General features: G+C 40.5%; 1 protein-coding gene across 1 annotated transcript in view; it reads right to left on the bottom strand.

The window, feature by feature from the left end:
- UBN1 (ubinuclein 1) overlaps window positions 1-17,020 on the bottom strand; it is a 412,348-nt gene that overhangs the window by 352,123 nt on the left and 43,205 nt on the right. Inside the window, exon 6 of the mRNA XM_053694221.1 lies at window positions 1,722-1,807. Within this exon, the coding sequence (XP_053550196.1) occupies window positions 1,722-1,807 (86 nt within the window). The remainder of the gene's footprint in view (window positions 1-1,721; window positions 1,808-17,020) is intronic.

The raw sequence follows: 17,020 nt of genomic DNA, 5'->3' as shown, positions 1-17,020 counted from the left end.
AATGCTTTTGGCGCCAAAAATGACGCCACATCCGGAACGCCGACACTTTTGACGCAAAAGAACGTCAAAAATGACGCAACTTCCGGCGACACGTATGACGCCGGAAACAGAAAAAATTTTGCGCCAAAAAAGTCCGCGCCAAGAATGACGCAATAAAATGAAGCATTTTCAGCCCCCGCGAGCCTAACAGCCCACAGGGAAAAAAGTCAAATTTTTAAGGTAAGAAAAAATGATTGATTCAAATGCATTATCCCAAATATGAAACTGACTGTCTGAAAAATAAGGAATGTTGAACATCCTGAGTCAAGGCAAATAAATGTTTGAATACATATATTTAGAACTTTATAAACAAAGTGCCCAACCATAGCTTAGAGTGTCACAGAAAATAAGACTTACTTACCCCAGGACACTCATCTACATGTTGTAGAAAGCCAAACCAGTGCTGAAACGAAAATCAGCAGAGGTAATGGTATATATAAGAGTATATCGTCGATATGAAAAGGGAGGTAAGAGATGAATCTCTACGACCGATAACAGAGAACCTATGAAATAGACCCCGTAGAAGGAGATCATTGCATTCAAATAGGTAATACTCTCCTCACATCCCTCTGACATTCACTGCACGCTGAGAGGAAAACCAGGCTCCAACCTGCTGCGGAGCGCATATCAACGTAGAATCTAGCACAAACTTACTTCACCACCTCCATAGGAGGCAAAGTTTGTAAAACTGAATTGTGGGTGTGGTGAGGGGTGTATTTATAGGCATTTTAAGGTTTGGGAAACTTTGCCCCTCCTGGTAGGAATGTATATCCCATACGTCACTAGCTCATGGACTCTTGCTAATTACATGAAAGAAAGTTATTTAAAATTGCATGCCCTATCTGAAGCATGAAAATGTATTTTTGACAGTCCCTTTAAATACAAATTTGTATTTAGGTGCCAATCGGACACTAATTATTAGATAATAACAATTACCCTGGGTGTACATTCTAATGAAGGCCTATGTGGACAAAGACAGTTGCAAAAGAAATAATGGTTTCAGTAGATAAATATCTTCTGCAGAAACAAATTCTTATTTTGTGAGCTACCATCAAGTTAAAAAAAAAAAAAGTATGTAAAACAGAAGATGCTAATCTCATGTTACCATGGACATAATAGTTATATAAGGCTGTCATGTTCAATACTTTGTTCCCATAGCAACAGGCAAATACCATGAATATCCATGAACAGCAAAGCAAATGTGAAGAGAACATTGTATCTGCACTGGTGAAATCTGCATGGAGTTAAAGGGACATTATACACTAGATTTTTCTTTGCATAAATGTTTTGTAGATGATCCATTTATATAGCCCATCTGGGAGAGTTTTGGAACAATGTAAAGTTTTTCTTATTTTTTTTAATAACATTGTCCTAACCAAGCCCCACCGTTTCAGATGTATACATGTGTTTACAGACTACTGATTGCATATTTAAAGACAGATTAGACAAAGAGGAGCAGTCTTCCTAGTTTACTGCCCCTTTCAGTGGTTGTCCAGCCTAACCTCATCAATACTGCTAAACCTGGAGCTTCTAGGCAATTTTTTTAAAAAAAAATTATATTGGATTTTTTAAATCAGTGTCTTATCTGTGTATATTCTTCTTTATAGTAGTGTCTATTATATGCAGTTATACGACAATTGGTGTATACTGTCCCTTTAAAGATAATTAAGCTATGTTCTTACCCAGGCTTTGGATGTTTAGTTTTCTTGGATTTCTTCTCCTCTTCTCTTTTTTTCTTTTTCACTTTATCCCCTCTTTCTTTCATTTTCTATTACAGAGAAGTAAATATATGACGACAAATATATAAATATATAATAAAACCGATGTTGAACTTTTATGTTTACGTTTTACACTTTCCTGAAAAAAATAAACAAAAAAATAAACAAACAAGTATTTATGAAATAAGGAGGAAAAATTAATTTATAATGGAACAATTGGTATTTAGATTGCAATTTATTTTAATGAAAGAGTATGTATATATGTATATATATATATATATATATATATATATATATATATATATATATATATATATATATATATATATATATATATATATATATATATATATAAAAATCATTTTGTATTTTAACATCTCACATGTATCTTCTTTGGATAATAACAGACTAATGACATCTTGAAAAATTATAAATAAAAAGGTTTTTTTTCTATGATACATTAGCTCATTACAAAAAAATATACTAAAAAATCCAAACCCTAAATGTTTGTACATATTGTTTACTCCCGTTATGACATATGGAGCAGGTGGTGTAAAATAGTTGCATGTCTGGACTGCTATTGGATAGGTGGCTGACTGTGGGCCTTACCGGAGGTGATTTCTGGATTTTTCACCTACATCAACGGTTTTCAAACCTGTCCTCTGGCCTCCCCAACAGGCCAGGTTTTCAGGATTACCTTGGGTAGAGCAGGTAAAATAACCAGGTTTACTAATCAGCTGATTGTTTTACCTGTACTCTAATTTAGATATCCTCAAAATGTGGCCTGTTAGGGAGGTCTGAGGACAGGTTTGAAAACCAGTGACCTACACCAAACATTACCCTATTTACGTATTATTATTTTTTTCTAATTTTTTTTTTCCTGTTAAAGTGTACTGTTTTAGTCAAGTGTGGTTTTTTCCTGTTTAATTCTTTTATTCTGTAACATTTTAAAGGCATTAGACATCAGTATCCGTCACAGTTACAGTGATGGTAAATCTAACACTATTCTCAGTAGTAAATTTATAGTATCTTAATGCAAACTGCTACATTTTTTTTTGTGTTTGTAAAATTCATAACACTTTAAATTACATACGTATATTTTTTACATTCTTCTTTGTATCACCCACTCAGTTTCTCTTCCTGGTCTATCTTTGTGATGTAGAGAGCAGTAACACCCTTTCTCTACGTCTGCAGCAATGCAAGGATAATCAATCACAAGGATAAGAAAATGCATGCACATTTTTATTTTATGCGTGCCCTAAGGCTAGGCAAATGATTGGCCAACGTCACAAGAAGAAATGAAAAAAGCAAGTTTAACGGAGGTGGCCTGAGCAGGGTATTAGAACACCACAATTTGTTGCAGTAGGTATCTGTGAGATATTAGTTTACAAACAGGTTTTTAAGAAACTAATCAATATAAAATGTAAAAAATATAACTCTGGATGGTCATTAATATTGGGATTCTTTAGTTAAGATAAATGTCCAGTCTGGGATAAAGGGACATTGGTACTCTAATATTTTCTTTCCTTCAAGTTGTTCACAATGATCACTTTTACAGACTGAAGTGTATTTAATAGTTTAAAAAACATAAATTATGCTTACCTGATAATTTCATTTTCTTCCGTGGGAAAGAGTCCACAGCCGCATTCATTACTTGTGTGAAATAAGAACCTGGCCACCAGGAGGAGGCAAAGACACACCAGCCAAAGGCTCAAATACTTCTCCCACTTCCCCTATCCCCCAGTCATTCTGCCGAGGAACAAGGATCAGTGGAAGAAATATCAAGGTGAAAGGGTGACAGAAGACTATACACATAAAACGCCTCAAAAAACGCACAGGGGGCTGTGGATTCTTTCCCACGTAAGAAAATGAATTTATCAGGTAAGCATAATTTATGGTTTTTCTTCCTAATGGGAAAGAGTCCACAGCAGCATTCATTACTTATGGGAAAATTATACCCAAGCCAAAGAGGACACTTAATGCCAAGAACGGGAGGGTAAGAGGCAGCCCAGGACTGAACCACATCCATTAATAAAAAAGCCCCGCTTCATCCAAACGTAGGGAGCAAAAACATGAAGAAAAAATGGCCCCAAGGAAACAAATGACAGTCCCAAGCCTGGGCAAAAACCAAATGCAACATCGAGTCAACAGGACTCGAAACGCACTATCGCCCAAAGGAAGATCCCATACACACGCCCCCATAAGGGAACCCTGACCAAGAACTCCCCAAAGGAAGAAGGAAGGTAGAGGGATAACCAACTAACCAGAACCCTGCCCTTCAAAAGACAGATCAAACTAGCTCGTGAGAACTCCAGGAAGCCTCACAAATGCCAGAAAAAAAGGGGGATCAGTCAAACATGACCAAGCCAGAGACCAAAAGAACAAAAAGTCCTCTGTGCGTTTTTCTGTTCTCGAGATACTAAGTAGCACGTTATAGTGCAGCCACAGATAAAGGAGAAAAAACCCTCTTGTCCAGCTCCCCAGCTGGAGGGAACCAAAGAGAAACCGAACCAGCCGAAACCAAGTTGTTTGATTTTTTCCCTCCATGGAGGGGTGGTTGTCTGAGCTCAAACCCCCCCTGAGAGCTCAGAGCTCCTCAACAGGGACCCACTGCATCCAAAAGAGACAGCTGAAAAGTCAAAAGATGACCCGAACCACAGCCTAGGATCCTGAGAAACAGTGATGTCCTTCATAACCGCAGAACCGCCGCAACGAGGACCGCCCACACATAAAAAAACCAACCTGTCAAAGACAGTGAAAAGTCCAGGGACCACCCCACCCCCCCTTGAACAAGGAGGAACACCACCAATCACCTCGAAAGAGTGTGACCAGAAACACGGGCACAGTCACACCAGGACCAGAGGAACACCGAACCCAGAAGTCCATTGCCAAGGGCATCTCCATCCCTGAACAAGGGACAAAAAGGAACACACCCCCAGAGACAAAAGTCTCCTAAGTGAAGACGGAGGACAAGGGAAACCGTGCCCCAAACAAAATGAACCCAAAACGAGCCAGCCCCCAAAGGAGCAGAGACTACACGAGGTAGCAATCTCGGGACCCCACAGCAAATACAGGTGGGGAAGATATTAGGACAAAGTGACTCCTACCAAGGCACTACACAGGAATGCTGATGCAAGGTCAGACCCCAAAGGAAGTCCAGAACACATTCTCGTACATAAAACAAAAGCCCCGAGCAGCCATAAGAAGAGAACCAGACTCTCTAAAGAGAAAAAAGGAAGAACCACTTCCAGACGCAACCCGAACAAGAGAGGAAAAAACCGGGACAAGCATAGACAGAACTATACCAAAACCACCCGGAACCCCAGGCCAATCTTAAATCCACAAATAGACCTGAAGAAGAGGACCAGACCAAAATTCTGGTCAGACACTCCTCACCCAAGGAAGGAACCCGAAGAAAAAAAAAAAAAAAAAGGAAAAAAAAAAAGGGAAAAAAAAGGTAGCAAGGCCCAAAAACCGCCCTAGCAGAGAAGGCCCCGTCCCCCTGAAAGGAGAACCAAAGCGACGCAGTGGAAGCCACCGACCTAGCCCCGGTAGAGAGTGGGATGCGGACCTGAAGGCCCCGATGTATATGTATAGAGTAGTTTGTGAAAACAAACAATAAAACTTAAAACAAAAAACACACACACAAGGTCCCACCGGACCCGCCAGGCGCAACAGGCGTCTGTCACATTTCTGCTGTTCCTTTAAATCTCTCTCCTTACCTGGCTGCAGTTTTCCTAATAAATAGCACCTCCTCCATACATGAAGTGCTTGGATATCTGCTGCCTAGCTTTGCCTGTGACTCTACTCCGAGAACCTTACTGCCTGTGTTTAAACTATCTTTTTTTCCTCTGCAGTTTTTCTGGAGAACCCATTCTATTGCAGTTTATTCCATTTCCATGCATGCATAATTCTATCTGCCTAAAGTCCTGTTGGAAACTACTTTATCAGTGAGCACATTTAAAGTTTATTTGCCGTTTGCCTTTTCATTACAAAACAGCCGGATCTACTTTCTACTCCAGCGGATTGATCTGCCTTCAGTGTTTGCTTCCTCACTCTCTCTAAGGTAATCCCTTGCCATCCTGCTTATTTAGAATATCCTGCCTGTTTAAAGTTCAATTTCCTGATTCATCAAACTGTAAGCTTTGTGGACATTTTATTTTTGCTGCTACCCTGGACTTATTCTCCATCAGTTTGTCCTGCATATACCTGTACCTTTGCCGGGATTTTATTATCTTAATTCAAATTGTTTATCTCCTATATTTTTGTATTTATATCAGTTCTCTTTGACTGCCTTGTTTTACTTCTGCAGCTCTTATTCTTTGTTGGGCTTTATTTTTCATAAGTAAAACTTGTCTCTATAAATTGCAGGTCTGTTTGAGTTTCTTACCATAAAACCTCATTTCCTTTCCTGCATACATTCACTACTTAAAGGTTATCTATGTATTCAATACCATCTTTGCTAGTAACTAGTAGAACAAGTTATTTTTTTAGTAGGATTGTCACTGACAACACAACAAAGTGCACACAACTTCCAAGGAAGCAACAAAAAGCAAGTCCATCCCAGAAATTCCCAAAGGAACGATCAAATAAAAAAAAAAAAAAGCATCCTATCCGGATGAAAAAAAAAAAAAAAAAAAAAAAAAAAAAAAATCTGGGAAAGGACACGAGAGACCGACAGAAGACTATCAACATCCCACATAGACTAGCTCGAAGCACCATTAAATGACACATTCCGACTGATATAGGAGGGGATCCCCCAATAAGTCGTAAAGACGACAGAGTAGCACGCACAGCCGCGCGATCAGATAACGAAAAGGTGCAACATGGAGGAATATTCACCCCCCGGAGGTAACTGAATAGACCCACCCCGAAGTCTGGACACACGGGATAAAATCGGGCAAGAACACAAGCGCTCAGAAACCGCTGGATCCTGCAGGCGAACCAGCGCCATCAATATATTGAAGCGGAAATGACCCACCATCTCCAGAGGAAACAAGCCACCCTGTGCAGAGCGAGAAACATTAGGGTTACCGGCAAATGCAAAGGAAGGGTGCAGGTGGGAATTCGCCGCTTGAGGAACAGAGCCCCCAGAGGCTGATGGCTCAATAGGCCCCTGTTTCCCCGAGCCAGAGGAACCAGGGGCTCTAAGAAGGCACAGGAGACAGGACTGATAAACCTGCGTCAGTGGAGCCAAAGCACCTTCCTCACAAGAGGAAGAATCGGAATCAGAAACAGAGACCGTCTCAGCTTCAGAATCCTCCATAGTTAACCCACAGAGAAAAATAGGACTATATATACAAAAACAAACGGCACCTGACACCCACAATGGCTGGGGCACTCACCACCTCCTATGACCAGAATTAAATGAAGCAGAAAGACCTCGTCACCACATGGACAGGAATGCGGAAGCGTAAAGACCCAGCGTGACAAAGCCCGGTCATAAGGTGAACCGTAAAGTGCCAAAAAAAAGCACGCCAAACAAAGGCGGCAACTAGGCCCCACTAAAACTCAAAGCAATAGTCCTGTCTCAGCCCTAGAGACAATACCCACTACACAAAGCAGGGAGATCACATAAACATGATTAAGGAGCCCAACACTGTTCACAAATCCCCCCTAAGGAAGGAATTATTCCATGATTCCCAGATCCATACAGAGGAGTCTCACTGAGATCCATACCTATCTTTCACATAACATTCATATTGATACAATAAAACAATCTTACCGGAATCTATGCCGTGGAACAGGAACACGGCCCTTCAAGTGTGACGGATAGTAGCGTCGCCTCTGTCATGGACTCGAGAGAAGACAGCAGGTAGCGAAGCGAAGGATCGGCAATGCCAAGTGCTAGAGGAGCTGTTAATATGAGTCGGGATGGTGTTGCAGAGAGAACTCCCACTGCATCTCCGGGCTCTAACATTCGTCCAGGCCCTCAATGAGAGACTAACAGGACTACTTAAAACTCCTGTCCCATTGCGAATTCTTCTGGACACTTCTCTGCCAACCTCCTGGGACGAAAGGCAAATAATGACTGGGAGATAGGGGGAAGAGGGAGGAGTATTTGAGCCTTTGCCTCCTCCTGGTGGCCAGGTTCTAAATTCCCACAAGTAATGAATGCGGCTGTGGACTCTTTCCCATTAGGAAGAAAACAGCTTATTTTGTTACTTGAAAAAGCTGATTTTACCTGAAGAAACCACCACCTACACTGAATATAAATAAAATTATGTTCTCTAGAAAAGCGATTTAAACAGACAAAGACAGGACTAATTAAAGGGATACTAAAGTCAAAATTAACTTCCACGATACAGATATAGCATTAGATAGAATATATATATATATATATATAGTGTTTGTGTGTGTATGAAAAAGTAGGGATGCACCGAAATTTCGGCCAAAAATGGCATTTTTGCTATTTCGGTTTTCTTGCCTGTTATTTTCGGTAAAAATATTGTGTGGCATGTTTCAGATTTGATGCTAGCCTAGAGCTGCTGTTTAAGTTTATTACTTGACTTTCTGTTCTACATATAATGAGTTTTCTAGGACTATACTTTATTTGGATAATTGGTAAAAAAAAAAACTGTTAAATATGATTGTGACATAGAACTACATGAAGAATAATACAGTATATTGATATTTATAATTGTTTTAAGTAGGGATGCACCAAAATTTTGGTCGCAGAAACATTTTTGCTGAAAATGGCATTTTTTGCCTGTTTTTTTCTTGGTAAAATTATTGTGTAGCATATTGTTTTAAGATATTTTTGTCCAATTTTAGCGTGTTACTTTCAATAAAAGTGTGGGCTTTTTTTATTGGCTCTAATTATGCAAAAAAAATTTAAAAAAAATAATTTGAAAAAATACATTTTCGGTATCAGTTTCGGTTTTCAGCCAAGTGCATCCCGGATTTTCGGATTCGGTCCAGAATTTCCATTTCGGTGCATCACTATGAAAAAGGGTTAATTTCTAAAAGGGACGCCCACAGAAAAATGTTTATTTAGTACAGGAACATCCATCTCTCAAAAAAGCACCGAGATACATTTTGAAATGTATACATTACATTCCTTTAAATTAGGGATGCACCGAAATGAAAATTCTGGACCGAAACCGATACCGAAAATTCAGGATGCCCCTGGCCGAAAACCGAAACTGAATTTTTTTTTATTTTTTAACTACAGTGTGTGTGTGTGTGTGTGTGTGTGTAGCTGAGAGAGCTTGTAGGCAGGAAAGTTCCAACAAATGGGCGTGGTCACTTGTAACACAGGGCATGATCTGCAGTGAAACTGTTGGAGCTCTACAAGGGAGAGCGTGGTTATAGCCAGACAACAATACAAGGTGGACATGTGTTTTGTTTTTGGGTGTAGTTATCCATGCGATGGGCGTGGCTGCACCTTATAGTCTCTCATCGTATCTCCGCCTAGTTCCTGGTTCGGGTCTCACACTGACCCGTCAGATTATATGTCCGGAGCCCCAAATGGAGTCTGCCTGTCACCTATCACCAGGATCACCGGACTTGGCTATTACGTGCAAGGTGGTTATAGAAAGTTGCTGTGCTTTTTTTGTATACACTGTCTGGTGGGTGCTAATTTGTACCACCTGTGTGCGAGCTTGGGGCTTATGCATATATAGTGTGCACGCATATTTGCCTAAAGCAAATAGAATGTCTACGCAAAAGAGGCTGATGTATAAGCACTGTATATAAGGCTTATACATATTCACTGTGTGTGCTTAGGGCTGTGTCTGATAATATCAAGTGTTTATAAACATGTTACTTATCCCCATTTGAATACTGTATTCAGAACTTTGGTTTCCTTCTATATAAAAAAAAAAAAAAAAAAAAAAAAAAAAAAAAAAAAAAAAAAAGGTACTGCTGATTTCAAATATCATCATGTAATGGTACTTATGTGTGTGCTCTGTGTACCATGCCAGTGCTGTGCTGCTCACCTTATGCTAAGGATAGACATGTAACTCAATAGAACAGGGGAGGGCTACACATTTTTAGCCATTTTGGTCCTCTTTGGGCCGAAATTGGAATTGCACATTTTCGGCGGCCCAAGTTTTGGTGCATTGCTAGTATTATTTATTTAGTTCTGTGTAACAGAATCAGATTTAACCTTTTTTTTTTTTTTTTACCAATTATCAAAATAAAAAAGTATAGTCCTAGAAAACTATTATATGCAAAACAGTAAGTCAAGTAATGAACTCAAACAGCAGCATCTAGGCTGGCATCAAATTTGAAATATGCTACACAATAATTTTACCGAAAATGAAATGCAAAAAACCAAAAATGCAATTTTCGGCCGAAACTTTCTGCAGCCGAAATTTCGGTGCATCCCTACTTTAAATATTTAAAAAAATGTATATTCATAATTTATTGTGACAGCATAACTACCTATGAAAATTGTGTTTTTTCCACTGTCCAATAGAGGTGCCTCCTTTGGGATCCAAAACTCTAACACTAGCTGCTACACAGTGATTCCTCAATCAGTACAGCAGTTCATTTTTTCCTGTCCCTAATTGGCTACAGCAAAGCTGAGGAGATTACATTTAAGAGGGGTTTTATAGTGTATACTCCTTGGCTGCAAACTAAATTTAGCTTTAAACATTTATCCTATACATATACAGCCATGACTTTAAAGGGGATACTCCGACCAAATTTGGAATCCACATCGATGCATTTCAGTTTTGAATAGAAGAATCTTTGTAATATACAAGTATTAGCAAAAATGCTTCTAATAAAAGCTATAGTTGTTTCAAAAGTGTATTTAAGTATGCACCGTGCACCAGCATTTTAAACACAGCACCTGCTCAGAGAGCCTAAGTTGTATGTACCATCTGTGGACATGAAAAAAGCCCCACCGGCACTCTTAACAGCTGCAGTATTTATTTAAATGCCAACACTAAAACAGTGATAGCTTTTACTGCAAGAATATTTGCCAAAACATGTATATTGCAAATAGGTTTATGTTCAAAGATGTAAATTCATCTATATGCATTTAAAATTTTGACAGAATGTCCCTTTAAAAGGGAAATTAAACACTAAGGCCTAGATTTAGAGTTTGGCGGTAGCCGTGAAAACCAGCGTTGGAGGCTCCTAACGCTGGTTTTAGGCTACCTCCGGTATTTGGAGTCACTCAAAAAAGGGTCTAACGCTCACTTTTCAGCCGCGACTTTTCCATACCGCAGATCCCCTTACGTAAATTGCGTATCCTATCTTTTCAATGGGATTTTTCTAACTCCGGTATTTAGAGTCGTGTCTGAAGTGAGCGTTAGAAATCTAACGACAAAACTCCAGCCGCAGAAAAAAAAGTCAGTAGTTAAGAGATTTCTGGGCTAACGCCGGTTCATAAAGCTCTTAACTACTGTACTCTAAAGTACACTAACACCCATAAACTACCTATGTACCCCTAAACCGAGGTCCCCCCACATCGCCGCAACTCGATTACATTTTGTTAACCCCTAATCTGCCGACCGCCACCTACGTTATCCTTATGTACCCCTAATCTGCTGCCCCTAACACCGCCGACCCCTATATTATATTTATTAACCCCTAACCTGCCCCCCACAACGTCGCCGCCACCTACAATAATTAACCCCTAATCTGCCGACCGCAAAGAGCCGCCAGCTACATTATAGCTATGTACCCCTAATCTGCTGCCCCTAACACCGCCGACCCCTATATTATATTTATTAACCCCTAACCTGCCCTCCCTAAAATCGCCGACACCTAACTTCAATTATTAACCCCTAATCTGCCGACCGAATCTCGCCGCTATTCTAATAAATGTATTAACCCCTAAAGCTAAGTCTAACCCTAACACTAACACCCCCCTAAGTTAAATATAATTTTAATCTAACAAAATTAATTCACTCTTATTAAATAAATTATTCCTATTTAAAGCTAAATACTTACCTGTAAAATAAATCCTAATATAGCTACAACATAAATTATAATTATATTATAGCTATTTTAGGATTAATATTTATTTTACAGGTAACTTTGTATTTATTTTAACCAGGTACAATAGCTATTAAATAGTTGAGAACTATTTAATAGCTAAAATAGTTAAAATAATTACAAAATTACCTGTAAAATAAATCCTAACCTAAGTTACAATTAAACCTAACACTACACTATCAATAAATAAATTAAATACAATACCTACAAATAACTACAATGAAATAAACTAACTAAAGTACAAAAAATAAAAAAGAACTAAGTTACAAAAAATAAAAAAAACAGAATTTATGCTTACCTGATAAATTACTTTCTCCAACGGTGTGTCCGGTCCACGGCGTCATCCTTACTTGTGGGATATTCTCTTCCCCAACAGGAAATGGCAAAGAGCCCAGCAAAGCTGGTCACATGATCCCTCCTAGGCTCCGCCTACCCCAGTCATTCGACCGACGTAAAGGAGGAATATGCATAGGAGAAATCATATGATACCGTGGTGACTGTAGTTAGAGAAAATAAATCATCAGACCTGATTAAAAAACCAGGGCGGGCCGTGGACCGGACACACCGTTGGAGAAAGTAATTTATCAGGTAAACATAAATTCTGTTTTCTCCAACATAGGTGTGTCCGGTCCACGGCGTCATCCTTACTTGTGGGAACCAATACCAAAGCTTTAGGACACGGATGAAGGGAGGGAGCAAATCAGGTCACCTAGATGGAAGGCACCACGGCTTGCAAAACCTTTCTCCCAAAAATAGCCTCAGAAGAAGCAAAAGTATCAAATTTGTAAAATTTGGTAAAAGTGTGCAGTGAAGACCAAGTCGCTGCCTTACATATCTGATCAACAGAAGCCTCGTTCTTGAAGGCCCATGTGGAAGCCACAGCCCTAGTGGAGAGAGCTGTGATTCTTTCAGGAGGCTGCCGTCCGGCAGTCTCATATGCCAATCGGATGATGCTTTTAAGCCAAAAAGAGAGAGAGGTAGAAGTTGCTTTTTGACCTCTCCTTTTACCAGAATAAACAACAAACAAAGAAGATGTTTGTCTGAAATCCTTTGTAGCCTCTAAATAGAATTTTAGAGCACGAACTACATCCAAATTGTGTAACAAACGTTCCTTCTTTGAAACTGGATTCGGACACAAAGAAGGCACAACTATCTCCTGGTTAATGTTTTTGTTTGAAACAACTTTCGGAAGAAAATCAGGTTTAGTACGCAAAACCACCTTATCTGCATGGAACACCAGATAAGGAGGAGAACACTGCAGAGCAGATAACTCTGAAACTCTTCTAGCAGAAGAAATTGCAACCAAAAACAAAACTTTCCAAGATAGTAACTTAATATCTACGGAATGTAAGGGTTCAAACGGAACCCCTTGAAGAACTGAAAGAACTAAATTGAGACTCCAAGGAGGAGTCAAAGGTTTGTAAACAGGCTTGATTCTAACCAGAGCCTGAACAAAAGCTTGAACATCTGGTACAGCCGCCAGCTTTTTGTGAAGTAAAACAGATAAAGCAGAAATCTGTCCCTTCAAAGAACTTGCAGATAATCCTTTCTCCAAACCCTCTTGTAGAAAGGATAGAATCTTAGGGATTTTTATCTTGTTCCATGGGAATCCTTTAGATTCACACCAACAGATATATTTTTTCCATATTTTATGGTAAATTTTCCTAGTTACAGGCTTTCTAGCCTGAATAAGAGTATCAATGACAGAATCTGAAAACCCACGCTTTGATAAAATCAAGCGTTCAATCTCCAAGCAGTCAGTTGGAGTGAAGCCAGATTCGGATGTTCGAATGGACCTTGAACAAGAAGGTCCTGTCTCAAAGGTAGCTTCCATGGTGGAGCCGATGACATATTCACCAGGTCTGCATACCAAGTTCTGCGTGGCCACGCAGGAGCTATCAAGATCACCGAAGCCCTCTCCTGATTGATCCTGGCTACCAGCCTGGGAATGAGAGGAAACGGTGGGAATACATAAGCTAGGTTGAAGGTCCAAGGTGCTACTAGTGCATCTACTAGAGTCGCCTTGGGATCCCTGGATCTGGACCCGTAGCAAGGAACCTTGAAGTTCTGACGAGACGCCATCAGATCCATGTCTGGAATGCCCCATAATTGAGTTATTTGGGCAAAGATTTCCGGATGGAGTTCCCACTCCCCCGGATGGAAAGTCTGACGACTCAGAAAATCCGCTTCCCAATTTTCCACTCCTGGGATGTGGATTGCAGACAAGTGGCAGGAGTGATTCTCCGCCCATTGAATTATTTTGGTCACTTCTTCCATCGCCAGGAAACTCCTTGTTCCCCCCTGATGGTTGATATATGCAACAGTCGTCATGTTGTCTGATTGAAACCTTATGAATTTGGCCTTTGCTAGTCGAGGCCAAGCCTTGAGAGCATTGAATATCGCTCTCAGTTCCAGAATGTTTATCGGGAGAAGAGATTCTTCCCGAGACCATAGACCCTGAGCTTTCAGGGGTTCCCAGACCGCGCCCCAGCCCACCAGACTGACGTCGGTCGTGACAATGACCCACTCTGGTCTGCGGAAGATCATTCCCTGTGACAGGTTGTCCAGGGTCAGCCACCAACGGAGTGAATCTCTGGTTCTCTGATCTACTTGGATCGTCGGAGACAAGTCTGTATAATCCCCATTCCACTGTCTGAGCATGCACAGTTGTAATGGTCTTAGATGAATTCGCGCAAAAGGAACTATGTCCATCGCCGCAACCATCAAACCTATTACTTCCATGCACTGCGCTATGGAAGGAAGAAGAACAGAATGAAGTACTTGACAAGAGCTTAGAAGTTTTGATTTTCTGGCCTCTGTCAGAAAAATCTTCATTTCTAAGGAATCTATTATTGTTCCCAAGAAGGGAACTCTTGTTGACGGGGACAGAGAACTTTTTTCTATGTTCACTTTCCACCCGTGAGATCTGAGAAAGGCTAGGACAATGTCCGTATGAGCCTTTGCTTTTGACAGAGACGACGCTTGAATCAGTATGTCGTCCAAGTAAGGTACTACTGCAATGCCCCTTGGTCTTAGCACCGCTAGAAGGGACCCTAGTACTTTTGTGAAAATCCTTGGAGCAGTGGCTAATCCGAATGGAAGTGCCACAAACTGGTAATGCTTGTCCAGAAAGGCGAACCTTAGGAACCGATGATGTTCCTTGTGGATAGGAATATGTAGATACGCATCCTTTAAATCCACCGTGGTCATGAATTGACCTTCCTGGATGGTAGGAAGAATTGTTCGAATGGTTTCCATTTTGAACGATGGAACCCTGAGAAATTTGTTTAGAATCTTGAGATCTAAAATTGGTCTGAATGTTCCCTCTTTTTTGGGAACTATGAACAGATTGGAGTAAAACCCCATCCCTTGTTCTCCTAATGGAACAGGATGAATCACTCCCATTCTTAACAGGTCTTCTACACAATGTAAGAATGCCTGTCTTTTTATTTGGTTTGAAGACAATTGAGACCTGTGGAACCTTCCCCTTGGGGGTAGTTCCTTGAATTCCAGGAGATAACCTTGAGAAACTATTTCTAGCGCCCAAGGATCCTGAACATCTCTTGCCCAAGCCTGAGCAAAGAGAGGGAGTCTGCCCCCCACCAGATCCGGTCCCGGATCGGGGGCCAACACTTCATGCTGTTTTGGTAGCAGTGGCAGGTTTCTTGGCCTGCTTACCCTTGTTCCAGCCTTGCATCGGTCTCCAGGCTGGTTTGGGTTGAGAAGTATTACCCTCTTGCTTAGAGGGTGTAGAATTTGAAGCTGGTCCGTTTCTGCGAAAGGGACGAAAATTTGGCTTATTTTTAGCCTTAAAAGACCTATCCTGAGGAAGGGCATGGCCCTTTCCCCCAGTGATGTCTGAAATAATCTCTTTCAAGTCAGGGCCAAACAGTGTTTTACCCTTGAAAGGGATGTTAAGCAATTTGTTCTTGGAGGACACATCCGCTGACCAAGACTTTAGCCAAAGCGCTCTGCGCGCCACAATAGCAAACCCTGAATTTTTCGCCGCTAATCTAGCTAATTGCAAAGTGGCGTCTAAGATAAAAGAGTTAGTCAATTTAAGTGCTTGAACTCTGTCCATAACTTCCTCATACGAAGATTCTTTATTGAGCGACTTTTCTAGTTCTTCGAACCAGAAACACGCTGCTGTAGTGACAGGAACAATGCACGAAATTGGTTGTAGAAGGTAACCTTGCTGAACAAACATCTTTTTAAGCAAACCCTCTAATTTTTTATCCATAGGATCTTTGAAAGCACAACTATCTTCTATAGGGATAGTAGTGCGTTTGTTTAGAGTAGAAACCGACCCCTCGACCTTGGGGACTGTCTGCCATAAGTCCTTTCTAGGGTCGACCATAGGAAATAATTTCTTAAATATAGGGGGAGGAACAAAAAAGGTATGCCGGGCCTTTCCCATTCCTTATTTACAATGTCCGCCACCCGCTTGGGTATAGGAAAAGCATCGGGGGGCACCGGGACCTCTAGGAACTTGTCCATCTTACATAATTTCTCTGGAATGACCAAATTGTCACAATCATCCAGAGTAGATAACACCTCCTTAAGCAAAGCGCGGAGATGTTCTAATTTAAATGTAATAACATCAGGTTCAGCTTGTTGAGAAATTTTTCCTGAATCTGAAATTTCTCCCTCAGACAAAACCTCCCTCCTGGCCCCTTCAGATTGGTGTGAGGGTATGTCAGAACCATTATCATCAGCGTCCTCTTGCTCTTCAGTATCTAAAACAGAGCAATCGCGCTTTCTCTGATAAGTGGGCATTTTGGACAAAATGTTTTTAATAGAATTATCCATTACAGCCGTTAATTGTTGCATAGTAAGAAGTATAGGCGCACTAGATGTACTAGGGACCTCTTGTGTGGGCAAGACTGGTGTAGACACAGAAGGGGATGATGCAGTACCATGCTTACTCCCCTCACTTGAGGAATCATCTTGGGCAACATCATTATCAGTGGCATCATTGTCCCTACTTTGTTTGGACACTATGTCACAATCATCACATATATTTAAATGGGGAGGAACCTTGGCTTTCAAACATACAGAACATCGTCTATCTGATGGTTCAGACATGTTAACAGGCATAAACTTGATAACAAAGCACAAAAAACGTTTTAAAATAAAACCGTTACTGTCACTTTTAATTTTAAACTGAACACACTTTATTACTGAATATGTGAAAAAGAATGAAGGAATTGTTCAAATTTCACCACAGTGTCTTAAAGCCTTAAAAGTATTGCACACCAAATTTGAAAGCTTTAACTCTTAAAATAACGGAACCGGAGCCGTTTTTACAT

The sequence above is a fragment of the Bombina bombina genome, chromosome 11 (assembly GCF_027579735.1).
Source record: "Bombina bombina isolate aBomBom1 chromosome 11, aBomBom1.pri, whole genome shotgun sequence".
Taxonomy (NCBI): Eukaryota; Metazoa; Chordata; class Amphibia; order Anura; family Bombinatoridae; genus Bombina; species Bombina bombina.
Note: the sequence above shows the minus strand (reverse complement) of the source record. Positions and strands in the feature narration are given on the sequence as shown.